Raw genomic sequence first — 20890 nt, 5'->3', positions numbered from 1 at the left:
AAACTCTTTGAAGTGCATAAAACATACTAACTATAAGCAACTAATTTCCAGCAGATGCAAATTAGTGCCTCAAGAACTGCACATGATACAAGAACTGTGAATCACCTATTTACAGATACTAGTTGGCTTAAAATGTATGTTTTCACTATTATTGAAGGCAGCAAAAATCACTGATTATATTTCAGAAAAATCTATGTTTCCTTTCTTCATTCTAGACCTTAATCTTGATAATATATGTGCTGTGTAGTACTAGAAATATGGACACTTCAAAGATGACAAAGACGCAGATCAGATAATTATATCAAACGAATAAGCTAAAAGTTATGTTCACATCTACTTGAAGAATTGAGATCTCTAAGGACTCTAAAGTAAAATATTTTTAGCTCTCTGAAACAAAGCACAGTTATAGCTCTAGCACTTCACAAACACACTATTGCAATGTCAAGATAAAGATAACATCCCACCTTGCATCCAAAAAAGCTCTTTTTTAGATTCCAACAGGTTTTTAACAGAACTTTGCAAAGGTCCTTGTTCTCAGACTGCCAGGTCATAAAACAGTACTAATTCCTGCTGGCACAGCTCTGCAGTTACCTTGTACAGCTCTCCTATCAAGTCAAACAGCAGTTTGATAAAGCAATAGGGAACGTACTCATAAAAAACCAAGCGGGTTTTTTGGTAAAAGTAATAATTGAAATGTTTCTCCTTTTTCAAATAAACATGTTTTTTCTTATTTTATTTAACACAGTTGTTAGCATTTTGTGGGTTTAGTGCATAACAGCAATTTTAAAACATTTCCAAACATTTCAATCTCAGTGCAAGTAAAACACTGCAATTTCATCTCCCTGATAAAATGTTTCTGTAAAAGAAAAAATGTACATGTACAGTTTTCTGTCTAAGTAGGCTTTGCCTTCACAGCTAACACTTCATATTCAGACTCCAATTGCACATCAAAGCTTTACTTTTAAATTCAGTAAAGATGCAAGTTTAATCTCAGGAGACTATGATGTCTTAGAAGTTAAAACATTACGTGCTGCTACCGACAATCTTTAAGAGATTCTGCTTTTGATATATCAGTTTCTAATGAGAATCACTGAACTGAAGTTACTTAACGAGAATTACCAGTTATCTTGGTGACTTGCAAAACGTTCCACTCATTCTACAGAAACTAAGGCTTTCACTTGAATTTCTACATAACCTTCTATACTAATTGCTTTAATACTTTCTTTGCTCCCTGCAACTACTTTCACTTCTACTTTTTCTCCCTTACATTAATCCACACTACTATCACCTTTTCCCTCAGTTGCAACAACGCAAGAAATAGCCTTAATTAGCATGTTTCGAAAATGTTATCACTAAGTGTTTGTAGCAATATGCACCCTGTGTCACAACCCCCTCTGCAGTTAATTCATTTCCTGTAACCAAATAAACAGCAAAAAAATAAGTAATACAAGAATTTCTTTTAAACATGCATAAAATTTCACACAGGAAAGCAACTGAAGGTTCAAGAAAATACACATTTGTCAATAGCTGGCTAAAAATCCAAAATATTTCATCATTATATCAGTATCTTAAAGAATTATTCCCAACAAAAACCCACTTTTCGTTTTTCCCCTCTATTACCTGCTCCACATATAACCTCTTTAACAGAGATACATATTTAGAAATCTCCATGCACATTCATCTTTACCTCCTTCAGCAGTTCAGCACCTTCATTTTCTACAGTGCCGTAAAATAACTTCCTGGGAGACACAGTATTGTCCTCTTGCACCAAATGCTTAGCTGTCTCAAAGTAAACTTTTTTTTAAAAGAGCTATTAAGACCCTTAATTACTGTCTTAATATTTCCTCCCCTGCCTTATACTACAGTGAAAGTACATTAACAACATATAATGCCTTATCTCTTCACTGAAGGGAAGATGTGCCTGACTGACTCCCTATCATTTCAAGGGTACAAGTTTTAATCCTCATATGGATCAGTCCCACCTCCATCTTTCAAAACAGAAGATCTGCCACCTTGCAAAGGTTTGTAATTTCCCCTTTGCTATACATCCAAATCACCTGAAAAAAAATATAGTGCAAGTAAGGGAAAATGCTTATTTACAGACCATTTTCTTAGATTAGGCAGATCAGAAGTGAAAGACCAGCTCGAACACTGGCTACAAACTTAGCCGATCAGGTACTGCAAGCAGAAACCAGCTGAAGTAAATGCATTTCAATTATAAACTAGTATCAGATGCTGCTCTCCAGAAAAAAGCAGTTCAAGATAACAACTGAGAGTGAGCAGGGTTACAACTTTCCAAAATTAGCCTGACATGACCTAATTCAACTTCAGTGGGAGTTAGATTGGGCCATGTGCTCACAGCAACATGAGTCTAACTGCTGCCTCTCAAAAGCCATAGTTAAATAAAAACTGTCTATTACTACCTTAATTAACCCAACCCAGCCACATACATTAATAATTACTTTTTTTTTTTTTTTTAGGTAGCTTTCCTCAAAGTTTCCACAGAATTCTGTGAGCACTTAAAGACAGACTTTTATATACATATTTTATATATGTAGCAAGAGGGCTGCCAAAGAAAAGCCAGGACGATACCCTGGAAAGATAAACCCATCTATCAGTGTTTTACAATAAAGAAAAACCAGCTTCCTTTGCTGTGTGAGACAGTTTCTTTATATCCAAATCCCAGTGCTCTTATTTAATATAGGTTCCTAAATAAAAATTGCAGCCACCATTTGTTGCTATGAGGAGAAAACCCTACATCATTTCAACAATAGTATGTACCAGTAATGCTCAACTGTTACTGCCAGGGATTTTTTCCATATAACCTGCAAATACATCACCTGTCACACAAAAATATATTCTTAACACTCAGTTGCTGTAAGATTAATTTATTTGCAGTGCCAGGAATGCAGCCTTGAGGAAAAAAAATAATTAAAAATGGCTTTGTTGCTTTCATCTTGATGTTATTTAATGTGAATGTTTCATTACAGCAATATATCTACGACCAATGAGAGGGATCATTTACCTCTTCAGCTACTTAAATTCTATTTAAATGGCCATTATGAGTGATTGTAGAACTAATGAATTTATCTTCAAAACAGTCTCAGAATTCAGGAAGCATTTTGCAGATATAAGAGGCAGATATTTAACAAGTCTCAAAATAAATATTTGACAAAGCCAATAGAGTAAACACACATCTCAAAACATTTATCCAGGAAGCCATAGTTGGCTCTTTTTAGGTCCAGTTAAGGGGTATATACACATACTGGCTGAAGTTAAGATGGATTTTTCTTTGTCAATTTTTTGTGAAAATAGAAGATGGAAGAATAATGAATCTATCCATGAGTGATTTAGCAAAGCATAAGAAAGTATATTTTTCCCCAAAAGTGCAAGCTTAGGTTGAGAATGAGCAGTTGTTTTTGAACTTCTGCATTTCAGTAGCTCCAAACTCCACAGGCAAATCTTCAGATCTGAAATAAACACCATTCCCCAACCTCTACTTCTCCTGGCATCAGGAAACAGATATCTGAATCTTTGCATTTTTAATACCTCCAGACTGTGGGCTCTAGACGACACCCGATCCTAAAGCATTTGCAAAATTCTAGCTGGAGGGACTAGCAACCAACTACTACTCAAATCTGTCTGGATTATCTTTAAGATAGAAGAGAAGACTATTATCACTACTCAGATGTGTGATTGTTTTAAACTACCAGCTGCACATTATGAAGCAGTAAGGATTAAATTTAAGGCTTCAAGAAGCTGTTTTGTCCTTAATCTTATTTTTCGTTTTTATAAAAGTTTTGTTAAAGATAGGCTGGATTTCTTATATTTATGCCCTGACCAAATATGAACAAACAAAAAAAAAAAAAAAAAAAAAAAAAAACAAAACTCCATTCTACACAGATATGGCTGTGAGGTAAACATATTTTGACATCCTAAAAGACAAAAATGACATAAAAATTAAGTGTAATATTAAAGAGAAGAATTGCTATATTTTATGACAACAATAATTTGTTATATCTAACATGTATTAAGATCTTAATTAACTTACCTTTAGTCTTCTTGAATCATTTATAGTCTAGATACGTTTTTCAATATACCACTGTTAATTGTCCCACAAAAAAGTGCAACCAAAAGATTGTATAAAGTAACTTTTTTATTCCTCCATTATTTTTCTGGATGGATTTAGCTCAAGAGACTAACAGTATTCTGCTGTTTTCACAGATCTTTCATATAGCTGCAAGGAAACATTTTTAAAAGAATGCCTACAATTTTCCTTAATAATGAAGTTTTAAATTGACTAGGTTCATCAGCAGTGTTTTCAGGCTCAGTTCCATTTTTAAACTATAGCTGAATTTCCACTTATTATTCAGGAACTTTTTATTCTGGGTGATTTTACTGGAAATCAGCAGAAAAACATTTACAAATACTTAGTTAACTGTTGGCTGAATTCATCAGGCTTCACATAATTAACCATACACTAGTCACACCTGCTTTGAAATTTACAGAACCATAAATACAGTTCTAGGAGGCCACATACCTCACTTTCTGTCACTCAAGAACTATTCAATGTACAACATACTTAATACCTTATCAAAAATACAGATGCAAGAATGCTCTTACAGTTCATGGGCTATACTCTTCTGCAGAAGATTTCCCATATGACTGTAACCTGTTTAATTTAATAATCTAAAAGTTATGGTAATATAGACTGCCACAGCCTGTGCAACTAAGCTTACTAATGTCCTCAAAGCATTCTGACAACTTTAACAGAAAGGCTGGAAGAGTGCCCAAGTAAGGTATCTAGTAGGTAATTCAAAGCTTCCCAACAATTCCATAAAAATTGTACTTTGCCAAAGCAACACTTCTGTCCTCAATGTTGAAGTGGCAAAACTAAATCTTACAGCACCAAAATGGGTTCTAGAAGGAGTCAGAAGGGCTGGGAAAGGGACCATGGAGACTCCAGTGCCTGGAACAGGGGTCAGTAATACTGCAGGGGTCTGTGTGCCACAGCCTGCCTCTATTTTCACTCTTCCAGCTTCCTAGAACATCCTCTGCCTCCACAGTGCTGCAGGTGTACGGGATTTACACTGCCAGGAGCAGCCCCATCTCTGTCAGATGCAGCAGCAGTAGAGCTTTACAAATAAAACACCAGAGTGGCAAATGAGGCCATCCTTGCTGCTGGAATGGCCCATCTCCATCCCTTAACCTAGTCGAAGCAGACAGACAACTGTGCTAGGCAGCATCCTACTTTGCTTATGCTTATGCCTAAAGCCAAATTTGCATATTATGAAAATGGAAGGTGACACAATAACACAAAACAGTTTGAGTCAGTAGAAACGTATGCTGCAGCACTCAATTATAGATGGGTGAATTAAGGACTGTGTTACAAATTTAATCTCCGCCCCCCCGCCTCACTTTGCAAGTCAAGCTAGATCTTTCAGTATTAAAAATTCCCCTTAAAAATTACTTGAAGATCTTATCACCCAATAACCGAATTAATTCAGCTTGTAATTTTCTACCCTTGGAGAAGCACGAGCACAAGTAATTTTGTAGGAACCTTGTCTTCCTATTTTGGGGGGACAGAAAGGGACAAGGAATTATCTTTACACCTTTTTTCCCCTCCTGTCTAAATCCCCTGCACAGCACTAACTCCAGTCACATTTGGGGAGCCCAATTAGATGACTATTACCAGAGTCAAGCAGAGTCTGTTCTGCATTGCACAGTGCCGAGCTCGGACACTGATTCCAAATGGCGACTGTTTACTGGTTCTACAAATAGTATTATCAGCCAAAAGGCACCATGTCTTATCAACTCTCTTTACCCATTTATACTGTAGGCACTTTCCCAGTAAAAGGTTGCTTTTTTTTTTTTTCAGTGTGCCAAGTCCTCATTTTGACCAAAATTGCTTACAAAGACTCCATCCTACAGCTACTTTTGAAAGCATCAGTATCTTCACTATCTTAATGTTTAATTCAAATAATATCATTCCTAAACACAAACTATTCTTTTTGCATTCTATAGCTGTAAATACTATCCAATTAAAGCCGTCTTCATTTCACAAAACACTTTTCATTGATAAAGAACTCTCGACATACAGAAACAGTTGTACCTCCGTTTAAATACCTGCCTCTATTCAATTACTCTTTCACAATTCTTATTTAGAAAAGGCTATCCAAATGTTTAGATTAGGCCACTAACTCAGCTTCTTTACAGGTTCTTAATTCTTGGAACACAGCATAAGAGTGTGTCTGCTAGTCATGATCTTGCTTCTGTAATAGGAGGTTAAGGGGTCTGATCCCTGGATTTGGATCCATATGCTATGTTGATTTTATAATAAATAACAGATAATCTAATCTGGAAGAAAACTACATTGCTCAAACCACTGCTCTTTGAACATTATACCAAAGTTAGTATCTACCAGAGATATGCAAAAGAAAAGTCAGATTTCAAAGCACTATAAGACTGTTGGAGAGAATCTCAACAGCTTGATATAAGACCGGTTCTACTGCTCAAAGCTGTCTGTGAACCACGACTGAATAGGCAGGCCAGACTTTTCAAAGGTACCATAACATTAATGAACTTACTGGCCTGTTTTTAACAGAGGTCTGAATCCTTCTCAATATCCCCACAGGCTTCTGAAGTTGGGCATCCAAATACCAAAGCACCCAAGATTAGAGACCATTTTGGAAAATGTAATCTGTGTTCAGCAGTTGCCTATACAAACAATTCTCTTGTAAGCATTTAACTCATTCTTTGCAGAGCACTGTGGAATATACAAATGTGATAAACTTCACATGGAAAAGCTCTGTTCTGTTTGCTGTTTCTGTTGCATATAAATAGAAAGGTCACAGGTTTTGCATTTTACAGTACCATGAAATAAGGATCTTTCTCGAAATGACTTAAACCATTAAATGACAGAGATGGAAATGCCTGACTTACTGTAAGGTGTTGTATCAGTAGGGTCAGGAGGTGGAAAATTTTCTGTGAAGTTAACATTACACAAGTCTGTACTACAGCAGCAGAAGCGATATGTTCCATTCTGAATCAAGGAAGGGGTGGTTGTAACTATACACTCCTCAAAGTGACACTCTTGTGGGTCTCCTATATGAGACCAGCAACCTGTAAAAAGAGGCAAATTAAAGAATTCTTTTTAAAGAAGGCATAAAATTAATTATATTGCATGGACAATTAAACACACCTATAGAAATCCATACATTACCTAATTAAACGTTACAGTGGGGTGAAAATAGTTATCATAATTTGCTTGTCTGACTTCACTATCACCTTTTAAACCAAAACCTGAAGAATTTCTTTCAGAATTTACCACAGCCAAGAAGAAATATGGGCAGCAATGAAGGCCAACATCAGAGGCATCCAGCTGTCAACCTCAGTATGACAAAACCTGAATTCTTGAGCCTTCTAAGCAGAAGTATGCCATTCCCCATTTCTCTGATACCACAGACAATATTACCACCCTCTGGCCCACAGTCTAGATGAAATCGTGACCTAGTCCCCTTCTTAGCGCTAGGCCACAGGCTGCATCTATAGTTTGATGCCTCTTGCATAATTTCTAAAAATTCTGTCCTTCCTCATTGTCAACATCACTGAACTCTTCTACAGGATCACAACTTATTTCTTGGTTAATGCAGGCCCTTTCTCCCTGCAGCAACTGTTCCTTCCCAAGTATGGTCAATGGCAGTTAAATGTAATTTATGCACAAATGCCTGAAAGGGAAAGAGGCAGCGTGGGGGCAGAGGTGAGCAGTCAGACTGCTTCTTTCAGCAGATTACCAGATCAAACATAAAACAACAACATTGAGTACAACTTCACAGGATGTTTCTAAATGCCAGTTTTCATTCAGCCTTATACTACATTAACTTTTATCCAAGTAACCAAAAGCAGAGTCCTTGAGAATGGTAATCAAAACATGTCTCCAGCAACTGCGAAACCCTTCACCCCTCCCTCCCATCACTCTCCCCGCAGAATAGCAGCGAATTGACAGTTAGTGACATGTGACAGTTTTGCGCTATAGTGGCAATTTTCTATGTAAACAAACACCCAATCAATATGAATATACATTTTTATTTAATGAGACACTTATTTTTAAATTTATTATTACATCAATACATTTACTGAGATAGAGTCATGAAAGCCATCTTCCTCTGGACATCCTAAGTAACAAGCAAGTGGAGTGTTTTTTCTTTCATTGATTGATCTCTTTGGTCTCTTTTAGAAGTCATTTATTTCAAACAAACTTTCTGTTCATATTTAAAATCGCTAAATGGGAAGTTTAAAATTATGCATTTGTACAATGCATAAACAAAATGTCTAGCTTTGCAGCTGTGCATCTTCGTATTGGCTGGCTAGATCACAAAAGTGAAAAGAATAGCAAAACTACTGCGCTTACACTGAAATGTTACATACCTTGTTTTACAAGATGTATGTCTCCTTCTCGTGTTTTTTCCCAAAGTCCATAGCAGGTACTACCTTTCATGCACAAAATTGTGCCATTTTCCTGGGAGATTCGGCTCTCACTGATTCCATGGTCCTGCTGATATGGGTCCTTAAATGCACACAGCCGCTCCTCACTCTGCGCAGCTTTAGACAAAGAAAGAAAAATATTTTTTGTCAGTGATTTTATGCATGAAATATTAACTTTAATAAAAGGACTATTACAGTATTCTGGAAACCTACATTCAAAACCATCCTGAATTATATACGTCCATTCTTTAAACTGTACTCCAACAGTCAGAAATAAAAATTAGGTCTCTCCCGAAGTTACTTTCATAAAGAGGACAAAAAAACCTCAGCAGATGTTTCAAAATGAATGTGCAAATGTTTAAAGTTCACAGGTGCAGAATAAAAATTTCATTGCATAGTCTGCATCATCTGTATCATTTGTCCTCAAGCATAAGTTACGCAACTGTTAGCTGGTTTCTTCAGTAACTGCATGCGTTACTTAATTGTTTGCAGATCCTAAACCAAGATGATCTTTTTCAGACTGTCATCCAACCCAGTGCCTACGTAATTCAGAGGGTTTTTTCGACTCTCTTTCTACTGACCTATCTCTTTTTTCTACATGTTATCCAGCTGTTGCACTGATATTTACTTCTTTTTGCTCAGCAATGTATCAGTTTGGGCTTTTTCACACAACTTCATTAATGACCACCAACAGAAATACTAACAGCAGAGTAAAACCCATACAATTGTCCAGCAGTTCTGGGAAACACTGCCTGTAAACAGGAGCAACACTGCATGTAAAGTCTCCCTGTGGCATGTCCAGCAGGAACATGATAAAACATACAAAGAGATCACAAAAATATATACCCATGATCACTTGAAAAATCTTTGGGGCTTTTTATTAGAAGAAAAACAAAACCAAACCACCCACAAAAAGCATACTGATTTTTAGAAGAATATTTAATCAACAAACTTCAAAAATTCAGTATCTTAATAACTCATATGTTTTACCCATATGATTTACTGCTTTTTTGTTTATATCACCTCAATGAAAGGACTCAGCCATACTGATATGCCTCTGTCATCTTTTCTAAAGATGAGTAGGAAGAGAAGAGAAAACACATTCAAACAATAAATTCTTCAGAAAGGCATCAAGTCCAAGATAAATAAATCCTACATTTGTAGTGAATATGATATTTAGATGTTTTTGTTCTTCCCTTGAATGATTTTATAAAACGCATGGAAAGCTAGGTGTGTAATTACAAGGTGCTTAAATATTATTCAGTAGTACAGCTCAGCAAACATCCAGTCGCAGTAAGAATTTGTACTACGTATCCCAACAACTAGATTTCATCCAGTTCTTTAACTCCCACGAAAGCATTGGTAGCAAAGAGATGCAAGGTGGAGTAGATTGGTCTTTTGGGAAAACAGATTTTGAACTTAAAATAAAATTATAGCATACGTAATTGTAAATTATTAAAGGTACTGTATAAAGTACCTCCTCACTGAGGATTTATTTATTTGATCGTTCTACAGCACGGGCCCCAAAGCAGCCATGTTTCAGCAAGGCAGACTCACTGCAACAATGCTGTTTCATTGTGTCACCAGCACAGACAATTGGGTAATAGAAAGACAAACCAAGAGACCGAGATACGTGTCTCACTTCTAAGGCTGTTACTATTCACTAAGGAGTCAAAATTCATAATTCTCTTATGCTGAGACAACCATAAATAGCTGCACCATCCAGAAAAGCAGTCTGTCAGTGACTCCCAGTTTATTCTGTGGCAGCAGTAATTGAAACAGCACAACTTAGCTTATATTTTAGTAGTCTGGTAGGGTGTGTACGATCAGTTGAGCTGCATGTCAGCTCAGTGCCAGTAAAACTCTCTGCTGAGAAGACAGGAACTCCTTAAGCCACTGTAATTCAATCACTTGCAGCTCCACAGTCCAATAACCTGGCCAGTAGTCCATGCTACTCACCCACCTCTCTGTACACTGATCAGTGTGCAATTAACACTTTACATCTAGAACTAGAGTTTTAAAGTGATAAATACATTTATTTTAAAGCAGTGGCTTCATATTCAGAAACTCAGTGGCCTAAATTTCATATAGAATTTTTTTCTTTCTAAATGAGTAGAGTTAGTCAAGTTACTGAGGACAAAAAGGTCACACATTAACAGCTAGCATATGCTGCCTCAAGCAGTACTTGCCAGTCGTACGTAGTTTTATTCTCAGGAACAGCTGAGTATGCCAGGCGTGAAGCATCTGTCCTGCATTCTCTGCTCCATGACATGGGACTGGCCAAGAAACAATGCATGAAAGGACAGTACTTCACTGCCATAATGAGACTGGAGCTGACTAATTTTTGAAAATCAAAAGGAGAAAAAAATTATCACGAAACTATAATTTTCAAGACAGAACAGGACAGAATTATACAGCCTTGTGAAACACGACATATCTGCTCCTAGGGACACCACGAACGTTTTAAAATCAGTTGCATGTGGTAGCTGAGTGGGACTAAGGTCATCCAAGATGTTGTTTACAGAATGCTCAACTTGCTGCAAGATAAGCCCTTTCATAATTTGCCTTTATTGTGAAAAAGAAATTTAAAAGAACAGAATTTATAAAGCAGCCACACAGATTTGGTTTCCTTATCAAAAACCTGTCGTTTAAAAAAAAAAAAAAAAAAAAGAGTAATTCCAGGAAAGTCCACTTTCATAATACCTCGATAGGTTTAAAAAAAAATAAATAAATTAACTTCTGAACTAACAGACGAAAAAGAAAAAAACCCCTTTGTTTCTGCTTTCTCCTCAGAAATATAGTTACATATATCATGTCTGTGCTCCAGAGACACAGACAGCTTTAATTGTCTACTTTTCTGGTCTCTTCATCTTTCCATAAATCTCTTAATATCAAGGTTGAGAGGCAGGAACATGCAGAAGATACTTGAAAAAAGAAAAGTTGTTAACCGTCGTGCTAGATGCTGTCCAACCATACACTACAGAAAACAACGGTTGCTACCAAAGGCTTTTCTGATTTAAGGAAAAGTAATGCCCTATAAAAATACCTGCAGAGGGGAGGAAAGGACAAGCATGAGAAAGTACAACACCCACTGCTAGCAACCTGAGTGTCCATTTATCAGTTTTCTAGAAAACTAATAAAAATGCAAGTTAACTTGCCACAATTCAATGCCAGATGATCTCACTGGGAAACTTTTCCAACGAAAAATAAAGGTTACTCACCCAACAACTAGAGTTTTCATGCTGATCACTGCACATTCCTGCTTCGATTATAACTTAGAGTAGTACAACCCCTGTGGGAGCAGTACCCACTGCAATACTCTGCTGACCCCTGCCCCTTCCCTGATGGCATGGAACATCTGGAGAACGGGGGACACTTAACAAAAGCTACTTTATTTTTCTGTATGGCCTCTGTAGGTTCATTGTTGAAGCTGTAATGCCGAAGAAAATTGGGTAGGGCATTCAGATGTCCAGAAACTGTCTTGAAGAACAACAGAATAGATGAGCCGCTTCAATTTCTTTGTGTGATTTTGGCACATTCCTGCTCTGGGAATTTGGCAGTAAGGTTGCCTTCTTCCAGGCAGTGGAAACTAGTCAGCTCTAAAAACTTTTAGTATTAGAATACTTCTAAGTCCAGCCTTGAAAGCAACCTCCATCCTAGATGAGTATGCCTTAAACCTTCCCCAAAAGAAATGGAGATACTACTACAAAAACATACAGAAGTGCTGGGGTGCCTGTTCTAAACTTTACCTATTTCAACAGAAATCTTACCCTTCAAGGTAAAATACTGTTGCTCATTTGGATTTACATGTGTTCCTCATGGATGACCATTTACGTCAGTTTTCAGTCACCATGGAAGCCAACAGCTATGCATGGTACATTCAGAGCTGAAACACATCTACCTGGCCCTTGGGAGCTCAGCACCTGCAATGTGAAGGGCAGCCACTAACGGTCTCCGTAGCAGCTTAGCTGGAAACAATTCCGAAGCTGCTCCTTCCAAAACTCCATCCTTGGAGATATTCAAAAGCCATCTGGACATGGTCCTGGGCAACCGGCTCTAGATGATCCTGCCTGAGCAGGGGGTTGGACAAGATGACCTCCAGAGGTCTGTTCCAACCTCAACTATTCTGTGATTCTTGCAGGACACAGGTCTCAAGGTACTCAATGTGCAGCAACCAGACATAAAAACAATATTCCTTAGCTGGGCTACCTGCTATTTTTGTCTCCAAGGAGATGAAATGGTAGGGTAAGACCAGAACTACTGGATTCTCTTGTTTGTCTTCAGTTCACGGAGATCCAAACCCAAGGAAATACCTTAATGTTAAGATCTTTATTAAACAACAAGAGCAATTAAAATAAACAACTTACATATCCCTATGAAGACTGAAGCTCTTGAACTGATCCATTTGACATATCCAGTTCATTTGCTAGCTATGTCAGAAAAATGAAGGGCAAAGCCCCTGCAGACAGATGCGCTCGCCAGATACTAAGGACCCATGAACAGTTCACTGTACAGTGCTCCTTTCCTTACAGATTTCACAGACCCAAGATACACCAGCAGTGTATCCTCAAATCGGCAAAATGCAGAAGCCATTTACAGATCAAGCTATACACGAAATGTCCTGGCATACAAACAAAACCAAGACCTAGCACAAAAATAAGTGGCAGCACAGATTTCACAGGACATCTGCAGCATGGCTGAAGTCATCTTTCAGAGCCCTGCTCTTACTAAAAGAAATCACATTGTTCCAACTCTTTTACAGGTCCTTTCAAGCTATCCATCTCATTACCCCTGCACAAGTTAAGCATTACAAAAATAACTGCAGTAATATCATTAAAATTAATTTGGATTGCAGTTTCTCTATAAATGTGTAAGTCTATAATAACTCTTCCATCATTAAGTCTAAAGCACAACAAACAGAAAAAAAACTGCCAACGATGCATGTATTCCTCCAAAGATTATAAATCTATTGAATCAAATGAGCAACTTCTTTTTGGTCGGGAGGTGTGGGTGGACAGCTCTGGAGAGTTCACAGTACTTAAACGCAATTATCTGATTAAATCAGTACGTGACAAAAGTATAATTTCATATTTTTAAAATTACAACTATGAAAAGGAGAAAGTCTCATTAAAGGCTACCTCCAAAACTGGAAAACAGCTATTTATTATTTCTTTCACAATATATAAGAAGCAAGAGAAGGACTTTCGGTACTTTTATTAACTTTATAAGGTAAATTTCACAGTAAACTATATTTGTTCATCACAGAACTCATACATTCAGGTCTTTTCTAATTCACCTTTAATAAAAGACAATGAGAGAGATTTTGAAACAAACAAACGGCAATTGAATGCTTACATGTCATACGCCACTGAAAAATTTGCTACTACAGACAACTGTAGCAGCAACAAATAGGCTGAAATGCCTAATTTCCATTCCTCTTGAATTTGTGTACCAGACAAACTATGTCAAAATAATTCCATAAAAAATAATAAAATGAACTCAAAACTTCCGTTCTCTCATCCAGCAGAGATTTCCAACAAAGACAAGAAGGGAAGGCACCATTCCCAGAAGTCCTACCAAGGGAAAAACCAGCGAGAAAGGGACAAGCTCTTCACTTCCCTATCATAAACCAGAAAAAACCCAAAATGAGTTCTGCTGCTCTCCAGCCCATTACACACCTATATTTATAAAAAAATACACTTTACTGTTCAGTTTAAAAAAATATGCTTAAAACACAAGCAGCATTACAATTGAGTATGGGTGCTTCAAGAAGTAATTTAAGAAACATTAAATGTTCTTTGCTTTCCTGCTTGGCTGCCATTACTGCTGTATCTGATCACCACACGGACATTAACAGACTTGACTTGAAGCAGATTGTGAAACCTTATTGTCACATTCTGAAAGGAGAATGGGGAAACAGACTATGTTAAATTACTTTCCTGAAATCATAAAGGAACTGGGAATTGCCCATAGTTTCCTAAGTCCATCCTGTGGCTCACTCTTACTGCCGCAGTGCTCTGGGGGGCATGGAGTTCATCCCCATGCCACTATACAGCCTCAAGAAAAAGCACCAGGGCTTCAAGAATTTCCTTTTGGCATAGGGCTCAGGTTTTGATACGATTACAATCTTAGCATTTATCAGTTCTACCGTCAACAAAAAAGCTGAAAAAACAAGTTATTATAGGAAAAACACTATACTGATGTTTTCAGTATTTTCTCCCTGTAACCATACTGCAATTTCCAACTGCTCAGGAACAGAGAAGCGATTCACACAAATATGTAAATTCTGGATCTTGGTAATGGTTCGCTACAAAAACACCCTGAGATGTGTTTATTATTTGAATATTTGCATTCATTCCCCACTGAAGATATTGCTGGACAGCAAAGATCAAAAGAAAATTACAAGAGCATCTACTGTCTGTGTCAGAAATCTTGTGTGCTATGAATACACGATTCATCCGTACTAGGATGAGTTTAAACAAATGAATATGCTGTTATTGCTTTGAATATACAAATTCTTCCACGATCATTGTGTGTTCTAGGAAAACATAATTACTGAAAACAATTACAACAGAAATACCAAAAGTTACAGGAATCCAACTGCAAATCCTTAGAACATGAGTCATGTTTTCATTAATAGCATAGGAAGTCAGTTCCATTAGTACTTAATTGACACTTCCTGACCTTACATCTATTCAATGCAGTACATGGAATTTGCATCAAGTGCAAAGGGAGGGGGAAAGGAAGGAAAAAGGACTCAAATGTTACTCAAATGCTACAAAGAATTACTCTACTCCATGTTCTAATTGTTGGGATTAAAAATAAATGAATAAATAAACTAACAAACATTTGCCACTTTACAATTAATGCCAGGCAATACCTTTTGTGATGTAACAGTCATGAATAAAAGACTCTGAGATAACAGTCACAACAAACTTGCACGTAACCTACAAGACTAGACTTGCTAGCATCACAGACCACATAGAGGGGTACCATGTTGGTAATTATGTCCAACTGCCTTCATGACCACATAGGTGAAGACTTGAGAAAAGACAAAAAATTAAAAAGGTTTCTGAGCATTTGTTTGCCTGTAACGGGATTTCTTTAAATACAGGCCACCATACATTCAACTGGGAACCTCATTAGGCTGCAACAGATTTTTCTGAAACAATTAAGGTTTTTTTCTGTAACTTGTCCTTTGAATTAGTGAGATTTTCATCAGAACAGCCATAGACACAAAACCCGTTTTCTTTTGGCCCTGTCAGCTCTCTATGGAGTTATTTTATTTACACAATACAGGGAAACATCATCACCCTCAAGGCAGGGTTACGAGATAGCACGTGTCCTCATAATGCAAACTATTAAAAGGAAGGCGATTAAAGTAATGTACATCAGGAGGCTCCTTTGAGTATATCCTTTCAACTACTGATAGCTGAATTCTGGCTTGATGTACAGAGAAACAGAATCCTGAAGAAATCATCACTTAGCAAGCACTCTACTGCTGCTTTTTTCATCTTTTTCTCCTCACAGGTTTTAATTACAGATATTTCTAAATGTGTATACACTTATGTAAAAATATATCACAAGCAGATGCCTTTTGAAAGAAGACATTCTTCTACAGACACACCATCCTTAATACTAACTTAGAGTGGGAAGAAAAAAGCTAAACTGCTGGTAATCTTCCATGTATTTACACTGCTCAAGATGAGAAATAGTCTGCTTAAGGACTGGGCATGAGAGCTTGAGGGTCTAAACCAACCAGAAATGGCCTGGGGACTTTTTGAGCAAGAGGTCAGGAGCAGCACAAGGCAACACACAGCCAGGGAGCAGACAGCACAGCCTATTGCTTTACAGCAAACTTTTATGCTAGAAGTCCTCCAGGTGGGCTCCACAAATGCAACCACTAGATTAATATTTCAAACACATGAATAAGAAAGAATGGAAATTTACACGAGAAAATACAGGAACTTCCAGGAGAGAAGCAGGAGAGTAAAGAAAAATGCTTCATAAATTTACATCTGTTGTCATAAGCTTTCCTCTCCTTCCAACAAGAGGAGAGGAAATAAACATCACAATTATTAAAGCTCCTCCTATATTTTATAGGACATACTATGTACCTCAAGACATATTGCAAAATATATTTTGACAAACCCCTTACAGTTTATACTCAATGTTAAAATCTGGAATAATCTGTTCACAGTACTGCATATCCTTAGCCTTCATTGATGAAAATTATTTTGGTTTTGTCTGCTTTTGCTGTGTAACATTGCAGTTTCAAATGCTGGCAATTACACAGAGCCAGGCTCTGATTGAGAACTAATGCCAAAACTAAAATGATTACTAGTACTGATATCCATTCCAAAATGATTGAGTGACTGCACATGCAGATGACTAAATCATTTATGTTCATTACAAGACCCTTTTCCATCAAAATAGCATGCGACTAGAAAACTCAAGTGCCTTTTTTTCCTGTACATGGCTATACTTCAGTCCTTCCTTCTCCTCAATTCAACCTTTGAGCAAGTAAATTTGAAGTCTCTTTTCTCTCCTTACTCCCTTTCTAACACATTGTTGCCTGCTGATAAACACTACTAGCAGTAACAGAGGCGCCAACCTTTTCCTATTGTGTATTCTTCAACAGTAGGTGGGTATGTTGGTGTTTCAGCTTCATTCTGAAGTACCAGTGGTCTGTTAGCACTAAATTAATAAAACAGAACTAGATCACATGGCAGCTGTGTTATATCTCGCATGTTGTGCGCCAGGTTCATGCTTCGCTTCCCACCCAGGCACTACTGCTGTCTTGCACCACTGCGGTACATGGTCCGTGGCCTCCTCTCAGCCCCGTCTGGGACGTCCTGACCCTCTTAGCACAGCCTCACAGCCACAGGGCCACCGACACGTGCCCCCCTTGCAGCCCCCTGATGTTGTATGTCTCTGCCCTGCTACATTCACCATACCAGGAATTCCATGAATTGGAATTAACGTAAATAGAGAGCTATGGAGTGGCCAGAAAGTAAATAGTCAACTCAAATTCTTCAGTGAAGGCCTTGTTCTCCTTTCCCCCAAATTTACTCTCAAAGGAAGTGTTACCTTAGAACCTATCTTAAGCGAGAGAAGCCATGCAGGAGGAGAGCAACAGGATGGCAGAGATTTATTGCTAGCAGCTGACAAATTACGTAGTCCCCCAAAGCTGCCAGATTTTATGCAAAAATACCTGAGCTTACTGCCCATAAACTGCATCACTGCCTTATTTCCACAACCTTCTAAATGTTTGAGGACAACCAGACCACCTCGCTGTGCAAACCTCAACCGAATCGGGCATTACCACAGAATCAAAATTTCATCCATCTAGTAAGAGCACAAGATACAGTGGCAAGAAAGCTAGCAACACCTGTGTTTTGGCATAAAATCTGCTGGGACAAAATTCAAGAATTTCAAGCAAATTTGAACCAACAGAGTTAATACTGGTTCACGGTTTACATTAAGAGGCTGAGGCGTTTTTCAGCTGCTATGGGAAAAGATTCAAGCTGAATCTGTAATGAGGACATCTCATTTACTCAGCCAGGGTCAGAGAAGGACAAACTACAGAATTAAAACCAAGTGTCCTGAAGTCCCAACTACAGCCCTAACAAGTTGACCTTTGACTACCTCTACTTTGGCCACTAATCAGAGCTTCCCTCACCTTACAAGATTTCCTCCAGAATGTATACATCTAAACCAGAAAAAGAATCTACCTCCCTCAATGATTCAGCATTCTCCTTAACATTGTTTTATAGCTGTGTTCAGCTGGTATGCAGTTAGGTCATTTGTTTTTATTGTCTAAGTCTGTCCAGTTCAGCAGGTTTCTTCCTTCCATCTTTCTCCCCTATGCTAAATTACCATTGATTTTTAACAAGACAGAATTAAAACAAAATGTATGTAACAAACAGGTAGTGGAGGAAGGTTATCAATCTGTCCAATATGAAATTTCTAAATAAATCACCTGCTACCAGTGAAAAACCCACTCTGGCATGTTAAAAAACAATAACATCATCTTAGTTCAACGATTACGCAGGACTGACAACATTTATCACACAACTTTTCACTTAAGAAACAGTTAAAGGCTTTGCAGCAAGAGATTACAGCAGGTTTGGGGGTTTTTTAATGTTGTAAAAATAGTAAAATATCATGGCATTTTAGCATTCACTTTATTAGCTCTAAAGTACTCATCTTCGTAATCCGACTTCAACTTATAGCCAGCTCATACCCATTTCCAAAAACTTCACATTCCGTATTAAAGCAAAATCCAGTCAGTGTGTCCTGTGTAGAAATGCAAGGGTCCAAGCATAGTCAAGAAGCCCTCTGAAAAAGCTGTCAAGCTCCAATACTGGAAAGCAGAGGTAAATTAGCATAAAACTTATACAATTAAACCATTAAATACCGCAGAAGTGTCAAATCATGGAGTATGTTTAACACTCACTTAAGGGAGAATCTAATCTAAACACATTAGTGGAGCACAAAGCATAAAAACATTTACTCTTGACTCTGAATGTTTGGGTTTTGCAATAATCTTAGAGCTTCCACAATTTTAATAAAGTTGAAGACGACAATTTTCTGTGGGAGTTCACATGGCAGAAAGCATCTCTGTAGCTTCAAATCACATTGTCCAGTTTGCACCATCTTCTTGTCTCAAGATGAAATGGTTGCTTATTTTACCCCATGAGCAAACAGGAATTCCAATTACACACAGTTGAATCAGCTCAGAAAGAACCTACTCACAGACTCATGGTGTTGGGCAAAAGAAAGTGATACATTTTCAACGAAAACTATTTTGTAGGCCAGCTTTAATGTATACCTTCCACTTTATTTAAGTATTACTCTGACTCAAGCTAAAGGTCATTTAAGCCCAGATTTCTGGAAAAACGTAGGGAAGGAAGTAGCTGGCTTTCACTGACTCGATGGGATTTTGGACATCCAACTTCTCCAGGTCTCCTGGAAAAAATCCCAGCCTACATTTAATCTTCTGAAAGCATGAATATGTATATTACAGGATTTAAACAAACCTAGCATTTTTCCAATTTTTTTTTAAATATTATTCACTTCCTAAATGACTATGTCTCCATTCAGAGAAAAGTATGTTCATGTTACTGTTTAGCAATTATGTCAGAACAGAAATCATCACAGCCTTAGTCACACATAATCTTTTCCAGTGGCCAGTGTCTATTCACAGAACTGAAAAAGCCTGAATTCTTTATCTTTACCCTAGACTGGAGTTCAGGGATTTTTTTCTGGGTATGAGTGTCTGGCTTTTGTTTATCTGGGCTGTCAAAGTGAAGTATCTGCATGGAATAACACAGGAAACTCTGCAGCAAAAGCAACAGTAAAGCAAACTAATGATGTGGTATTTCTCCCTCAAACTCAGATGCAACTAACGTCCCAGAGCAAAACCAATTATTTCAGAGTCTACTTCAGATTCCCTTGAAAAAACGTCTGTTACTAGATATTCCCCTAACACGTGTACCATACTCACTTTTCTATCAAGCATGGTTGCCATTTCTAAAGCATGTATTTCTAAAACATTTTCTTGAAAGCTTTTCAGTAGCTTGAATGTGGAGAAAGATAGTACAGTACCATACAGCCTGTCTTCTACAGTGTATTACAAAAATTTTTCCTATAAACATTTTTAGGAAGCTTACACTACTGGCAATACACCGAAACATTTGAAAACTGGGAAACATTCTGTGATCTGAAGCTACAAGGAAATTAAGTTCCAAAACTGTAATCATATTTTGCCCTCAGTAATATATATTATATTAAGTTTTGACTGACTACAGAAGCATAATCTATTTGGATCTGAAATCTTAAACTCTGAAAAAAATGACAAGAGGAGCAAAAGGCAGAAAACTAGCTTCCACCCTGACATGCTTTATGAGGGTATCAAGCCTCTCACCTTTTCAGAATTCCTCAAAGAATATATGTTTAAGTTCAAAAACATCTCAAGCCTTTATCTTCAAGGTATGCCCCAGAATATCCCACAAACCATCGCCATCTTGAGTCAAGAGCACAGTCAACATGACAGCTCCCTAGGCACCTTAATTTAGCCAATGCAAGGTGAAAGGCAATTCATGCAGAGAATGGAGTATTATCAAGGACTAGTAAGAGATTGTGGGCTGCTGCAGGAACTTGGGACCTACTTCAAACACTCTGTGTTCCTTAACTGAGAAAAGGTATGGAAAGAATTGTGAGCTAAAGGTATTTATGGCTGCTTGTCGAACTGGAAAAAACTGGAAAATATTGACTTTTGCTTCTGCTAGACTTCACGGTTATCAGCTCACTGAACAGAGGTCACAGTTCCTATATTTCTTGGTGTTACAGTGCTTAAAATGGTAGAAAGTTATGGGCACAGCACTGAACTATTTAAAATCAA

The 20890-nt window shown here is 37.5% G+C and overlaps 1 protein-coding gene across 3 annotated transcripts in view; it reads right to left on the bottom strand.

Moving 5' to 3' along the window:
* BMPR2 (bone morphogenetic protein receptor type 2) overlaps positions 1 to 20890 on the bottom strand; it is a 112804-nt gene that overhangs the window by 48014 nt on the left and 43900 nt on the right. For all 3 annotated transcript variants that reach the window (XM_030016670.2, XM_030016671.2, XM_030016669.2), the window contains exons 2-3: positions 8428 to 8601; positions 6943 to 7122 (exon numbers count right to left, since the gene is read on the bottom strand). In XM_030016670.2, coding sequence (XP_029872530.1) covers positions 6943 to 7122; positions 8428 to 8601 — 354 coding nt within the window. The remainder of the gene's footprint in view (positions 1 to 6942; positions 7123 to 8427; positions 8602 to 20890) is intronic.

The sequence above is a fragment of the Aquila chrysaetos genome, chromosome 6 (assembly GCF_900496995.4).
Source record: "Aquila chrysaetos chrysaetos chromosome 6, bAquChr1.4, whole genome shotgun sequence".
NCBI classification, from domain to species: domain Eukaryota; kingdom Metazoa; phylum Chordata; class Aves; order Accipitriformes; family Accipitridae; genus Aquila; species Aquila chrysaetos.
This window is presented reverse-complemented; position numbering and strand designations above follow the sequence as displayed.